Source organism: Perognathus longimembris, chromosome 23 (genome assembly GCF_023159225.1).
Source record: "Perognathus longimembris pacificus isolate PPM17 chromosome 23, ASM2315922v1, whole genome shotgun sequence".
Taxonomy (NCBI): domain Eukaryota; kingdom Metazoa; phylum Chordata; class Mammalia; order Rodentia; family Heteromyidae; genus Perognathus; species Perognathus longimembris.
Genome location: NC_063183.1, coordinates 9,825,689 through 9,841,308, shown reverse-complemented (window position 1 = coordinate 9,841,308; position 15,620 = coordinate 9,825,689). Strand labels below are relative to the sequence as shown.

General features: G+C 42.4%; 1 protein-coding gene across 2 annotated transcripts in view; it reads left to right on the top strand.

Moving 5' to 3' along the window:
- Positions 1-15,620, top strand: part of Mrtfb (myocardin related transcription factor B) — a 124,588-nt gene that overhangs the window by 87,466 nt on the left and 21,502 nt on the right. For both annotated transcript variants that reach the window (XM_048333130.1, XM_048333131.1), the window contains 4 exons: positions 1,579-1,634; positions 3,095-3,170; positions 5,200-5,361; positions 6,825-7,003. In XM_048333130.1, coding sequence (XP_048189087.1) covers positions 1,579-1,634; positions 3,095-3,170; positions 5,200-5,361; positions 6,825-7,003 — 473 coding nt within the window. The remainder of the gene's footprint in view (positions 1-1,578; positions 1,635-3,094; positions 3,171-5,199; positions 5,362-6,824; positions 7,004-15,620) is intronic.

Here is a 15,620-nt window from a genome sequence, read left to right as displayed (position 1 = left end):
TCTTGTTATGCTCATTTAATCCAAATTAATTATCTTTGGTAATATACTACAGTCTGTGTAATTAAATGTATCTCAATTATAGGACTAATAATCATTCTATTTATAATTAATAAAATCTTTCTGGCTCAAGTGCAAATATTTCCTAAGTATCCCTTGGGTTCAACCTTTCAAGAGATTTTTGAGTATTTGCCGAAAGTGTTCTCTTTTCCTTTAAACCTTCCCTCCTTTTGGGATGATTTTATATTTCAAAGGGAAGCTAGTTGTTTTAAGTAGGTGTTTAAATGATCTGGATTTTTTTTCTAAAAATTAAATTTTATAACTGTTAAAACACTAGAAAGAAGTTAAAGAGTAAATTTGTGCTTTCCAGTCTTCTAAATCACTACTAGCCCATAAATCACTTACTGATTTATGTTTAAGGAATGCTTTTTCTCAGCAGTAGATTTTTTTTCTTAGCGAAACTTTTATTCTAGACTACTATTAATTATCCAAATAGCTTCCATCAAGAACTACGATAGTCAAAGGCCGCTTTGGTAATCTGCCAGATTCTTCTTCTACCACATTCCTGTCTGTGAACCAAACAAGCCGGATTAGGTGGTGATGTCTAAGACATCATCACTAGTTTCCTCTAATTGCTTTAGAGAACTGGGCCCTAGCCAGAGAGTGCTGCACTCCTGGGAGCCCCTGCAGTGCCCCAAGGCCAAGCTTGAAAATGATGCTTAAGGACTGACTAGCTGAGTCTCAGTAACCCAAGAAGCCTAGTCCTGGTGGACGGCCTATGTATCCCTTCCACTCACCCACTGTCATACATGCAGCCTGCTATAAGACTCTGACACACACAGAAAAAAAATTATTTTACAAAGACAGTCCGTAGAAACAGTGTAGCAGGTATGATTTTGCCAACTACCGCCTACCCTCCTGTTGAGATTCTAGAGTACTTAATAAGTTAGGGGGTTCATATATTGAAGAGTCTCTGTGTCTTTGGAGTGTATGAACCTTTGAAATTTATACTCCTAAATTTCAGTCCCTTTGACCCTCACCTACTTACATGACCTCAAGAAGCCACTGGCCTCTTCGGGCCTTTCATATGTGCTGAGGCTGATTGACACCTACCATACAAGGCTGCTGTGAAGACCAAAGCAGTGTCACTGTGATCACCCAGAGCTAAGCCTGTCATCGGTTAGGAATAAATGGTCCCTCAGATCTGTGCACAGGATGTGTCGCACAGCCTCCTGGGAAAGCTCCTGGGTTACCTCTGAGGCCACATGAGCTTTATCTGAGCGCCTACATGGCATGAAGAGCAAAGGCCTATGAAGGGATGGTTGATCACACAGGCCCTGAGCAATAGAAGCTCGCCCTTGTAGTGGTATCATCCTGTATGCAACTCTATTTTAAATGTATTTGTTTTATTTGCAAATGCATACACTTAATTCTATAACATTTCAAGTTCTGGGTATATCCTAGAGGAATGAATGAATAAATGGACCTCTAGCTATGCACAGTTAAGATTATCAACCTGATGTGGTGTAGTTTTAGACTCCTGTATTTATACTGTGAAACAATTGATTTTTCCCCTCACAGCTTTGAAGAGCCCAGCGGCATTCCATGAACAGATAAAAAGCTTGGAAAGAGCCAGAGTAAGGAAATTTTAAGTGTTTTACTTTTCTATGTTGTTGCATTGTACGTGTGGACAAGTTGTAATTGCACACCTAAGTGTGTCGATAGAGAAACACAGTCTAAATGGTGTGGGTTCTAAGATGGTTTGATGGAGTTTGAAGAAAATGTATCACATATAAATAGGATTAGTTTTAAGCCAGAAATTGGTTTTATACATTGGGGGAGGGGGATAATTACATTTCATCACTTTGTACTCAGGGCCTATGGACAGGTTTTAAAGAGGAAGAAAGTAATTCTGCCTCCCTTACTCTAACAAGAGCAGCAGTAAGGCAATTTCCCTAAGGATGGGAGGAGTAGCTGCAAAAGAGCTCTGCCCTGCTGGCTTGGCTGCTGTGCCCTTTGGGGAAGCCCCATCAGTTACTTGGCGCTGGTGTGTTTGTCTCTCTTTTTTTTTTTTAATCTTGTTTGTTTTGTTTTTGTTGCCAGTCCTGGGGCCGTGGACTCAGGGCCTGAGCACTGTCCCTGGCTTCTTTTTGCTCACTCTACCTCTTGAGCCACAGCACCACTTCTGGCTTTTTTCTATATAGTTTTCTATATAGTGGTGCTGAGGATCGAACCCAAGGCTTCATGTATAGGAGGTGAGCACTTTACCACTAGGCCATATTCCCAGCCCCTGTGTTTGTCTCTTAAAGTGCCATTATGCTCACATATTCCTTTTAGTTTTGTTTTTTGGGGGTATAATGCCTATGATGCATATTCCAAAAATTCCTAACAGTAATTATCACTTTGAATTTTATAGGATACAAGACTTGTTTGTTTGTTTTTTGACAGATGTGGGGCTTGAACTCAGGGCCTGGGCTCTGTCCCTGAGCCTCTTTGTGCTCAAAGCTAGTGTTCTACAGCACCACTTCCCATTTTTGAGTGGTTCATTGGAGATAAGAGTATCACAGGAACTCTTCTGTCCAGGCTGGCTTCAAACTACGATCCTCAGATCTCAGCCTCCTGTGTAGCTAGGATGACAGGTGTGAACCACCGGGTGCCCAGCTAAGACTTGTTTTAAAGCCTTATTGTTAAGAACTAAGTATAGTTCTGATTAAGAAAATGTGAATAAAGATATGACTTCATCAAAGGATATTAATATTTTTAGAAATCCAAAATTAATTTTTGTTGATATAAGCTTAAATGATTAAATTTAGGTTGCTTCAAAAATCATCTTTGACATTTTGAGTTTTTTACTTTCCCAAGTTTTAATGTAAAACTATGAAGTACTTTGTATTAACACACATTTCAAGTCCTTGGAGGATTTTGAAGACAGCAACTGTATTGGATAATAGTTTCCTTAAGAACTACTTTCTAGTCTTTTTCTCAAGCACATGACAAAAAGAATACACAGGTTACTTAATGGATTACCATAGGAACAGAAAACAGCAGTAAATTGTAAATGATTTATTATAAGACTTTCTTTACCTCCTTTTTTAAGACTGAAAACTTTTTGAAACACAAGATTCGGAGTCGACCAGACCGTTCTGAACTTGTCAGGATGCATATTTTAGAAGGTAAAAGTTTTGTTTCTGCTTATTTTGCTGCATTTCCTCAAGAAAATGAGTATAAATTCCATTCTTTTTTTCTGATTCCCATTCTAGTAACTTTTTACCTCACAGGCTGGCATTCTCCAAACCCAAAGACCCCACACTAAAATACTATGTTTGGTACATAAGAAGACTTGACTCTCCAAATAACCAGTTCCTAGGCTGGCTCTTCCCACAGCCTGGCACCACAGGTGCCTTGCCGAGACTGTTCTGGACAGGCTTCATCCAGAGGGTTTTTAAAAAACAAACAATGAGAGACATGGGCCCTGCTCATTAAGTCATAGACCACACTATGTCCACAAGTCTAACCTTAAGCCCCAAGTCCTTCATATCTACTGGGCCTGACCATGATCCTTTGTTGCTTATGATCTGATCTTTACCCACTTTCCCAAAGTCTCCCAGTAACACAACCTCCTCCTGAGGATCCTGGGAGGGACAGCCGCCCTCCCATCCTTGCTGAAGACAGGGTGCAGCCCACATATTCTCTCTCTCCAAGAAGAGCAGTCTTGAAAGTTTCTGCCTCTATCCATTGATGTTGGCTCCCATTGTTTTGCTTTTCTGCTTTAATGAACAGGATGAGGAGCTTGATCCTATGATAGAAAGGCTTGAGGAGATTCAGAAAGAATATGGAAACCTCACAAGCACTTAGAGATAATTGTCAGGTAGAAGTAAGATGTGTGGTCTAAGGGCCTGAATATAGAGTTAGTATTAGAATTAGGTTCGTCTTACAAGATATGGGGTTGTAGCTTACCACAAGGAATAACCCTCAAAGGTTAAACATGTCCAAATGTGAAATCTTCAGGCGGTAAAAACTTTCCCTTTAACAGGGAGCAAGACCTCTGGACCCCTGCCTTTCTGGAACTTGTGTTCTAATGGCAAAAGCTGGTCATAATAAGCAAAAAGGTGAATTTCAAACTGAAGCAGTATTCCATGGGAGAATAAAGAGGCTGCTGCAGTAGAGGAAAGGCACAGGCTGATACTACCTTAGGGTGCTATAAAACAGTTCTAGTATTGGCCTAAACTCCAACATAGGGTCTCCTCTAGCTTGAAGAGCCCATTGTGTGTGCTAGTCCTCCTCACTGCAGGGCAGGGGTAGAGGGTACGAACGTGCCTCGCTCTACTTTGGGTCATGTTCTCAGAAGTCCCTGGATTGAAAAGATTGTCCCAGAGTCTCGCAGAGCAGAGCACCTACCAGCTATCAGCAAAAAGTAATTCAAAGAAGCCAGCCCCCTGGTAAGTAACATGGAAAATGGCTCTTTCTGGGTCCTAGGTCAAAATTTCCTGATGTATGAGGGACAGCATTGTCTAGTAACAGTGTTGTCTGTTTCCAAAATTCCTTTTCTAATTTATCAAAATAATAAAAATAGACTTAACTACAAAAGGAATCAGTGCCTGTAATCCTAGCTAGTCAGGAGGCTAGGACCAGAGGATCGTGGTTCAAAACGAGCCTGGGTTTGGAAAGTCTATGAGACTCTTGCCTCCAATAAATTACTCAGAAAAGGCCAGAAGTGGTGCCTGTGGTTTAAGTGGTAGAGTGCTGGCCTTGAGCAAAATAAAGCTCAGAGTCAGTGCCCAGGCCGAGTTCAAGCCCTAGGACCAGCAAGAAGAAAAGGAAAATAAGGAATAACTTTTAATTCTTGAAGTATCTTAAAACTACTTCCAATTGCATTTTAACATTAAATCAATTTTTATTGGCCTGCATTTAAAAAAACAATTGGTGGGTATCTAAATTATTTTCTGAAGTGTAGCAGACTTTCCTGCCCTGGCTGGCTTCAAACCAGGGTCCTCAGATCTCAGCCTCCTGAGTAGGTAGGATTACAGGCATGAGCCACTAGTGCCTGGCCTGGAGCATTCGTAAATGTTTAGTCCTCTTCAGCAAAGATTGTAGGAGCATATAAGTGTCTAGGCCTGAGTTGAAGATCAGTTAGCCTGAAACTACATGATGGGATGGAGATAGTAGTCCATGTAATGATGAAAACTATGTTTCCTCTTTTAGAAACATTTGCAGAACCCTCCCTGCAGGCTACTCAGATGAAGTTGAAAAGAGCTCGGCTAGCTGATGATCTGAATGAAAAAATTGCTCAAAGACCTGGTCCCATGGAGCTGGTGGAGAAGAACATCCTCCCTGTGGACTCCAGTGTTAAGGAAGCCGTTATAGGCAAGGGTCGGATTGTACGGTCTTTTGAGTGAGAAGGGGAGAGGGAAAAGAGAGGGAGAGGAAAGGAAGGTGGGAAGAAGGGAGGGAGAGGCATGGAAGGACAGAGGGAGGGAGGATGGGCTTCAGATAAATCGTGAAAAAGCCAGCACCAATCATGGGTATTGTTTTCTTGCTCAGAAGTTGCCTGACACATCCAGTGATTCCTAGGACTGTTCCTTCCTCCCACTTAACACCAATTCCCCTTTCACATCTGAGATTTAGGTCTGACTTTTCAATAGCATAGTTCCTGGGATAAATTTCAGTGTTACACTTCTTCATTTCTGTGGCTTAGTATCTTTACAAACCTTTCATATATTTTCATAGACTATTTCTCTTCTCTTTTAGAAAAGAGAAATGGCTTGTTCAGTGTTCCTAGGGGAAGGTGAATAGCACACAGATACAGATGTATTCTGTGAAATGGTCATCTCTGTCCACTTCATCCTTGGCCTTCCCATACTTCCTGGTTTCTCCCTCTGCCTTGTTGCTAAGGATTGAACCACTGAACTACACCCCATCCCCACTGTTTCTCTTTTTTGTTTCTGATGTAAGTTTTTTTTGGGGGGGGGTCATTTAAAAAATAATGGTAGTTATTCTTTCAAAAGGTTACTATCATATTTTAAAACTATTAGTAGTTTCCATTGCTCTTGGGGACTTTTTAAGTATGAGTTTAAAGCTTCAATGATTTATAGCCATGAATTCCAATTTGTACAATCAGCTGTGGTTCCACCAAGGTTTGGAGAAGGGTCCCCAGAGATAAGGTGTGGATCTAACTTGGGGAACCCTGCTATCCTAGTCCTTTTCCCATAACCATGTGGATTTTTTTTTTTTTTGCGCCCATCAGGGCTTGAGCACTGTTTCTGGCTTCTTTTTTTGCTCAAGGCTAGCACTCTGCCACTTGAGTAACAGTGCCACTTTTGGCCTTTTTTATATATGTGGTGCTGAGGAATCAAACCCAGGGCTTTGTGTATACGAGGCAAGCACTCTTGCCCCTAGGCCATATTCCCAGCACCCTGTGTGGCTTTTTAACACTTGGTTCTAGGGCTTGTCGAAGCTTGACCCACATGCTGCCTCAGACCCTTAAAGCTCTTTCAGTCTCTCCTTTTTATGTTACTTCCAACTTTTTGACAAACAGGTCAGCATTGTTCTCCAACCTGAGCCACAAGATATCATTTCTGTCCTCTACACTTTCTTCAACTGGTAGTTGGTTCCAAAGGCTTGGTCTGATTCAGGGTTGATTTTTTTTTTAATTTTTCTCCCCCCATATAAATCACAGGTAGTAGTGTGTGCTTCCATTCAGAAGTACCATGTGTTCTTTTATTTTTTTAAACCAGCTTGTACATTCATATGGGACACATTGCCTCCCCTTCTCCCCTTTATGTGTGGCATTCCTGGACCAGCGTACATTAACAGTCATGTCTCTTCAGGCGCCGGGAAGGAGAGCTATCCCCACAGTCAGGGTGATTTCTCATTTGACGAAGACAGCAGCGATGCATTGTCTCCCGACCAGCCAGCAAGCCAGGAGTCTCAGGGGTCTGCCTCATCGCCAAGTGAGCCAAAAGCCAGGGAGTCGCCATCTCCTGTGACTGCAAACACTCCAGCCCAGGTATGGCCTTGCGCTGCTCTGCTTTTCATTATAGACTGTATCAGGGCCATGTGTTTCCATCAGAAGAAAAATCTGAACATACATGTGATCAAATGCTGTTAAAACTTTTCAGCAGTTTCCTACATATTATTTCTGTTCTACATATGCATTTATTATTCATTTTTGTCCTTCATGGGGCTTGAACTCAGGGCCTAGACACTGTCCCTGAGGCTAGCATTCTACCACTTTGAGCCACAGCTTCTGGTTTTCTGGTGGTTAGAGTTTCACAGAGTTTCCTGCCTGGGCTGGCTTTGAACTGAGATCCTCAGATCTCAGCCTCCTGAGCCACCCATGTACTTTTATCATTTTAGTTGAGTTGAATTAATATACCATATCTCAACTAACCAGTGCCCTATTGGGGGTTATCTAGCACTGTTTACTCTTTTTCACTCTTGTCTATACAATAAGACCACTATTGTATTCTCACATACTTGCTACAAGTCTAGTCAGATATAGGGTAGGTATTATTGGGTGCTTGTCTATTTCTTTGGACAATTGGATATTAAAATGAGTTTTTGGGGCCTAAGGTAGCACTCGATGATCTTTCCTGGAATGTACTACAGATTTCCCCATCCCCATCTTTCCACAAGTAGCCTTATTTCAACCCTGAACATTTCTGTGTTTGTCTCCTTTTGCTGTGCTGGGGATGGATCCCAGGGCCCCACACATGACAGGGAGGTGTTCTAGTTACAAGCCTCAACCTTTAATGTTATAACTAGCATTATAAATGGATTCTAAGACCGAGTTACTTGTTCAGCAAATGTGTACTGAGCTCCTATTATACGGTAGATTGTTGGGAACTGGAAATGCGGTACATGCATAGGAATCTTATGAATCTTATTGGTAATTGCATTGGAAATTCACCTTTCTAATTTTTAATAGTATTCATGTGTCTGTAGGTTTGATAAGACTTCCCAGTGTTGTACGTCATTCGTTGGTTTTCATCTCTCAGTGTTTCTGCCTTCCTGAAATTTTAATAGCATTTGGTTATTTTACAGTGAAAACTACTGGCAGTACTTACTGGGGATGTTCAAGTTCAAGAATATGTTCTTGTGAAGCCTTGGTAGAAATCCTAGGATTTCTGAGTTGTTAAAGGACTTTGACAGTTATCTACTTTTAATCCTTAGCATAGAGGCAGCCTGTGTTTACGTAAGTGTTCAAAGGCTGGAAACCATTTTCCAGCATCATCCTTTTTCCCTCACAAACATGTTTGGCAGGAACTATGCCTTCAGCATCCTCTTTTCCTCTCATTCATCGCTGTGCTTCTATGAAGTCCGTTCATTTACTTCCTGTTTCTCTTTGCCTTTAACAAGAAAATAAGCCAGTTACTAGAGAGAAGAGGCTTTGACCCTTAGTGGTTAGACCTTCTTAGTATGTGTGCGTGTTCAACATCTCATGCGGGCCTGGCACAGAAAGTGCTCAGTGACAGGTGCATTAGGCTCTGTGAGTGCAGACTGACACACACTCCTTGTAGAAGGCTCTGCCCACCTTCCCTAGAGGCGGTGTGAGCTCCAGCAGTTCACACCATCCTGTCCAAGTTCACCAGCAAGCATGACCACTCAGCTCTTCGAGCTGGCCTGCAAGCAGGATGAAGGTTGGGGAGCCGTGCCGACCATCCTGCTGTGCTCTCACATATTTGCTACACCCTGGCATGAGCTTTAAAAATAGTGCTGAAAAGAATGTCAAACATGCAAGCAAATAGCATTTTTTAAACCCAGTTCTACTTAGCATATGGGCTGTCCTCTGCTTCTGTCCACATAGGTCAGGGTGTGAAACGGCAATTAGCATGACCTGAAGCATTTAATCACCTCGCCTGTCTATTAATGGCTTCATTACAACTCTACCTCTGCCTATGTAAATTATATTCTCTCTTTCCCTGGGTTGCCTGTAATATTTAAGCTTTCTACTTAGACTCTTCTAAGTTAACAAGAGGCAGCCCCACCCAGCAGGCTGGCATTTAGAATCTTGAAGGAAAATAGGAATGGTGGTGGTGGGAATATGGCCTAATGGTAGAGTGTTTGCCTTGTATACATGAAGCCCTGGGTTCCATTCCTCAGCACCACATGTATAGAAAAAGCCAGAAGTGGTACTGCAGCTCAGGTGGTAGAGTGCTAGCCTTGAACAAAAGGAAGCCAGGGACAGTGCTCAGGCTCGGAGTCCAAGCCCCGGGACTTGTTAAAAGAAAAGAAGAAAAGGTGAATCTCTCAGGATAGCTCTGAATGATAATCCTCAGATCTCAGCCTCCCAGGTAGCTGGAATACAGGTGTGAGACAACCATGCCTGGCTTTGTTTTCATTTCTCAGTGGCAAACTCTATGGTACAGTGATGTCTTGGGGGGTTTTATTTGTAATCATGTAGAACTATAATTAGGCTTCATTTAGGTAGTTTTTGTACTTTATAGCAATTGTCCAGACTTCTTAGTTGATGTAGATAAAATGTATTTACCTGCTCTATTTCCTTCAAGGAGAAAGGACTTAATACACCATTTATTAGATGCCAAGATTTCCCTCATTTTGTCCCAGTAGCCTGCACCAAATACATGGGTCCAACAAACAAGTGGTTAAGTTATTTAGTGAATGAGATGTTCTTGGAGACCCGTGAATATTTTGAGCAAAAGGCTGGTATATTAAAAGATTTGGTTAGGCTTCTGGGTGGTGATTGGGTCATGAGGGGTGTGATGTCATTAATGGATTAATTCATTGATGAGTTCATAGGTGAATGGACTGTTAAAGCCTCTTCTCCCTACCTGCCTTTCCCAGGTGAGCAATATTCCTTTCACTTCCTCTTCTGCCCTCCCTCTTTTTTTTCTCCTCTCTCCACCCTCTCTCTCTATCCCTTTTCTTTCTCCCTTCCCCTGCCTTCTTTCCCTCTCACTCTCTTTCTCCTCTCCCTCTTCATTTCTATCTTCTCTGTCTTCCCTCCTGTATTTCACCTTTTCCTTCACTCCCTTTCTGTCCTCCTTTGTGTCTTCTCTCTCCCATCTGTCTCCTCTCTTCCCTCTCACTCTTTCCTCTCTCCCTCTTCTCCACTTTATCCTTTCTGTGTGTCTGTCCTCCCTCTTTTCTCTTCCCTCATTCTGTTTCTTTCCTCTCTCTCTACTCTAGTCTCCCCTATCTCTCTCCTCTCTCTGTCTGTCCTCCCTCTTTTCTCTCTTCACTCCCTTTCTTTCCTCCTCTCCCTCTCTCACCCTCTCTGTATCCTCTCTCTCCTCTCCACTTGCTCCTTTCTATGTGCCTGTCCTTCCTCTTTCTCTTTTCTCACCCCCTTTCCCCATCTCTTCCCTCTGTGTTCCTTTCTGTCTTCTCACTCCCCTTCCTTCCCCCTCTCTGCTTTTTGTCCTTTCTGTGTGCCTGTCCTCCCTCTTTTCTCTCTTCCCTCTGTGCTCCTTTCTGTCTTCTTGCTCCCCCCTCCTGCTCTATCCTTTCTGTATGCCTGTCCTCCCTCTTTTCCCTTTCCTCCCCCTCCCTCTCTTCCCTCTGCCCTCCTGTTTTCTCTCCCTCTCTCCCCTCCCTTTGTCTCTTCCCTCTGTCTCTCATTTTACTCCTCTCTCTTCCCACTGTGCTCCTTTCTGTCTCTTCTCTCCCCTCTCTATCCTTTGTGTGCCTGTCCTCCCTCTTTTCTCTCTTCTTTTCCTCGCTGTGCCCTCCTTTGTGTCTTCTCTCTCCCATCTCTGTCTTTCCTCTTTCCCCCTTCTCTACTTTATCCTTTCTGTGTGCCTGTCCTCCCTCTTTTCTCTCTTCCCTCACTCCCTATCTTTCCTCCCTCTGTCTCCCTCTCCCTCTCCCCCTCTATCTCTCCTTGCTCACTCCTCTCTCTTCCTTATCTCCCTCCCTCTGTCCCCTCTCTATCCTTTGTCTGCCCTCCCTTTTTTCTCTTCCCTCACTCCCTTTTTCTCTCCCTTTTCCTATCTTTGTCTTTTCTCTTTCCCACACATCTTCTCTCCTCCTTCCCTGTCTCAGTCCTCTCTCCCCTCTCTTTTTCTTTTGTCCCCCTTTCTCTCTTGTCTCCTCCCTCCTCCTCTCCCATATGTCCCTGTGTGTCTTCTCTCTTTTTTTTTCCTCTTTGTCCCCTCTTCCCTCCTCTCTTCCCCATTTCCCTTCTCTCTGTATGTCTTCTCTCTTTTCCACTGTCCTCTGTCCTCTCATCACCATGTATTGTACTGTGTGGTCACAGGCTTCTAGTAACAAGGCTTAGGGACTGATAGCTCTGAGCCCATGGGCCGGTCTTCCCTTTACCTCAGATGCTGTCACAGCAGGCACGCTGTCCTATGGTAGAGGGTCCCTCAAGTTGGTTGTCTAGGTGTTTTGTCAGAGCAGTGGAAAGCTAATACACAATGACATATGGACAGATGTTTGCGATACTATTACTGCAATTTTGTTTTGTGACTCCACATTTTTCCTACAGGAAATACATAAAAAGAATTGTATACCATTGTAGCCATAAGCATAGTTATATAACTTGTGGAGCCTATAAAGCAACATTTTGTATATAACTGAGGTTGGTATTAAGACAGGATGTTACAACTCAAAGATGTTAATTGTAATCCATGGATTACCTTAGGAAAATAGCTATAGAATCTTAAGCAAAAGAAAAAAGAGAAGAAGGAGCTGGGGATATGGCCTAGTGGCAAAGAGTGCTTGCCTCTTGCTTGCCCTGGGTTCAATTCCCCAGCACCACATATACAGAAAACGGCCAGAAGTGGCGCTGTGGTTCAAGTGGCAGAGTGCTAGCTTTGAACACAAAGAAGCCAGGGACAGTGCTTAGGCGCTGAGTCCAAGCCCCAGGACTGGCAAAAAAGAGAGAGAGAGAGAGAGAGAGAGAGAGAGAGAGAGAGAGAGGCATCAAACACATAGGCAGAAAGACAACCTGAGTTCAGAGGGAAGTACAGTTCAGGCATCCTTACAACCCAGGGCAGTCGGTGGCTCCAGTATATCCCGTGGTAAATTGTTTTCTTCTTTATTGTCAAAGTGAAGTAAAGAGGGGTTACAGTTTCATATGTAAGGCAGTGAGTACAATTCTTATCCAACTTGTTACCTCCTCCCTTATTTCCCCCCCAACTCCCCTCTCCTCCTTTCCCTCTCCCCCCATGAGTTGTACAGTTGGTTTACACCAAATGGTTTTGTAAGTATTGCTTTTGGAATGGTTTGTCTTTTTATCCTTTGTCTCATGATTTTGGTATTCCCTTTCCCTTCCCTAGTTCTAATACACATGTATACAGTATCCAGGGTACTCAGATGAGATACAGTGATAGCAGGGGCAAAACCATGGGAAGAGAATACGAGAGGCAAAAAAAAAGGGTACGGTTTCACATCATGGCATATTGAAAATAATTACAACAGTGATATACCACTTGTTTCCATAACATGGAGTTCATTTCACTTAGCATCATCTTTCGTGTTCATACGGGCATAGCTACTGGGCTCCTGTGATCTTCTGCTATGACTCACCTAAACTGTAGAACTTCTGCACAGCAAAGGACATAGCTTGCAAGATAAACGGAAAGCCCACAGATTGGGAGAAGCTCTTTACCGGCCGTACAACAGACAAAGGCCTCATATCTAAAATACACATAGAACTCAAATTAAATTCCTCCAAAACAAATCCTCAAAGAACCAACAGCCCCCTCAAGAAATGGGCTAAAGACCTAAAAAAAGACTTTCTCTGAAGAGGAAATGAGAACAGCCAATAGACACATGAAGAAGTGCTCTACATCACTGGCCATAAAAGAAATGCAAATCAAAAACACTGAGATTCCATCTCACTCCAGTAAAGAATGGCCATTATCAGGAAAACGAATAATAACAAACGCTGGCGGGGATGTGGCCAAAAGAGAACCCTGGGGATATGGCCTAGTGGCAAGAGTGTTTGCCTCGTATACATGAGGCCCTGGGTTCAATTCCCCAGCACCACATATACAGAAAATGGCCAGAAGTGGCGCTGTGGCTCAAGTGGCAGAGTGCTAGCCTTGAGCAAAAAGAAGCCAGGGACAGTGCTCAGGCCCTGAGTCCAAGCCCCAGGACTGGCCAAAAAAAAAAGAAAAAAGAAAAGGGAACCCTACCTCATTGTTGGTAGGAATGTAAACTTGTTCAACCACTCTGGAAAATGGTATGGCGGTTCCTCAAAAGGCTAAATAAATATAGAGCTCCTCTATGACTCAGCAGCCCCACTTTTGGGCATCTACCCAAAAGATTACAAGCAAGACCACACTAAAGCCACCAGGACAGCACAATTTTTCATTGCTAAAATATAGAACCAACCCATATGCCCCTCAGTAGATGAGTAGATCAGGAAAATGCGGTATATATACACAATGGAATTCTATGCCTCTGTCAGAAAGAATGACACTGCCCCATTTGTTAAGGAAATGGAAGAACTTGGAAAAAAAAAATCATCCTACGTGAAATGAGCCAGACCCAAAGAAACATGGACTCTATGGTTTCCCTCATAGGGAATAATTAGTACATGTTTAGGTTAGTCATAGCAAAAGATCATAAGAGCCCTGTGGTAAATTTTGCAGAAATACATCTTGATACCCCAAAAGAAAAATCTTGAATTAAACCCAAAGCAGAATGTTGATTGTCTCACCCTTTGACTTCAGAAATTACTTCAAAGCTACACTAATCAAAACATTGTGGCACTGGTACAAATACAGACATATAGACCAATAGAACAGAGCAGAGAGCCAAGAAATAAGCCCTCAGATGCACGGTGAAAGAATCTGAGAGGTACCAAACCAGCTAAAGCATCTCATAGGGAAAAGATAGTCTTCCTCCACAAATGATGCTCAACTGCTGTGCAGCCGTGAGAGAGAATGAAGTTGGGCTGTTTTTTCTAGCATCCTACACAAAAAAAGTTAACTTAATGAACAAAGAACTACACATAAGATCTAAAGCTATAAAACTCTTAGGAAAAAAAAAAAACATAAGAAATCACTGCCAAATCCATGTCATGAAAATTTGCCTCAACTATGAGATCAAAGCAACAAAGGTAAAAAAATATTAAATAACTTCCATGTAAAGCATGTTATCAGCAGAGTCAAAAGTCAACCTATAGAATGGGATAGAATATTGGAAAGTCATATATGATAAAGGACAATTATCCACTATATATAAAGAACTCCCACAACTCAACAAAAACCACAGAACTCTATTCAGAAATAGGCAAGATGACTTCAACAGGCATATCACAAAACCACCAACATATAACATGAATGAATCCACTGTATAAATAATGACAAATATTATGACATTATCTATGTTATAATTAATGTAACTGATTATTAAGGAAATACAATTCAAAACCACAGGATACCACCTTATGCCATTATTACTCTTGCTGTCCAAAGAGCAGAAAATAAGTTTTGTGCATGATCCAGCTGGTCTGCTTGTGTTCTCCATCTGAAAGAATGGAAAGCTGCAATTAAGACAGTTGTGTGCCTGTCTGGCTTATAGCAGCAGCATTCAGAGTCAGAGTGCATGGAGCCAAGTGTTCATTGGCGGTGGACAAACGCAGTGTGCGGTAAGCCGGCAGTGGCTCTCACACTCAGGGGAAGACGGTTCCCGCAGGCGCAGTGCCAGGTGAATCGCGACCATTACACCAAACCAGACAGCCCAGCCCCCAAAGTCACTGTCATTCCACTCTGGAGACAGGTCAGCTGTCACTGGAGTTAGGAATGAAGAGGGCAAACATACCTACAGTGATCAAAGGGGTACATTTTATGTACGTAGTACTGTGAATTTTAATGATATACCTTTTAAAGCAGTGATTTATGCAAATCTGTCCTGCTAATCATTGAGGTAGGTAAATCAGCTCAATGTGTCCGCTAGATTTTATGACTGTAAATCAAATGGTTTTTTATGTTGTTCTAAAAGTAAAATGCTTAAACTGAAAATTAGAACAATTAGGGTAGACAAAGCAAGGGTTTTATCCATCTGTCAAACATATAAAACATGTCTTCGGTTTATATCAAACTCATACATTGTTCATTTTGTCTAGGAATTCATGTATGGAAATGTTGATGAATAGCTGCATTTCAATTTCTTGTTTGCCTATAGACATCTTAATCAAAACTCTTACATGCTAAAGTAAAAACAGAATTACTGCAGATTTTAAAACTATAATATACAAAAATCTTTGCATTTTTTCCCCAATATCTCGTTGCCATCCCCAAGATTGTGTAAAGAAAATTGTAATTAAAGAAACAATTCCACCAGGTACCGGTGGCTCACGCCTGTCAGCTACTCAGGAAGCTAAGACGTGAGGACTGTGGTTCGAAGCCAGCCCAGTCAGGAAGTCCCCTTGAGACTCTTATCTCCAATTAACCACCAGAAAACCAGAAGTAGCTGTGGCTCAAGTGGTAGAGCACTGGCCTGGAGCAGAAGAGCTCAGGGACAGCGCCCAGGCCCAGAGTTCAAGCCCCACGAACGATTGACCAAACAAAATGAAAGAAAGTATTTCCCAGAGAAAGGTGCTCATCCTTGGCGTGAGTGCTATTTGGTAGGAGAACCAGCACAGAGCCCGCTCATTTGCTCCAACCTTAACCTTCCATGGAGCAGGACAGTTCGTGTCAATCTCCAGT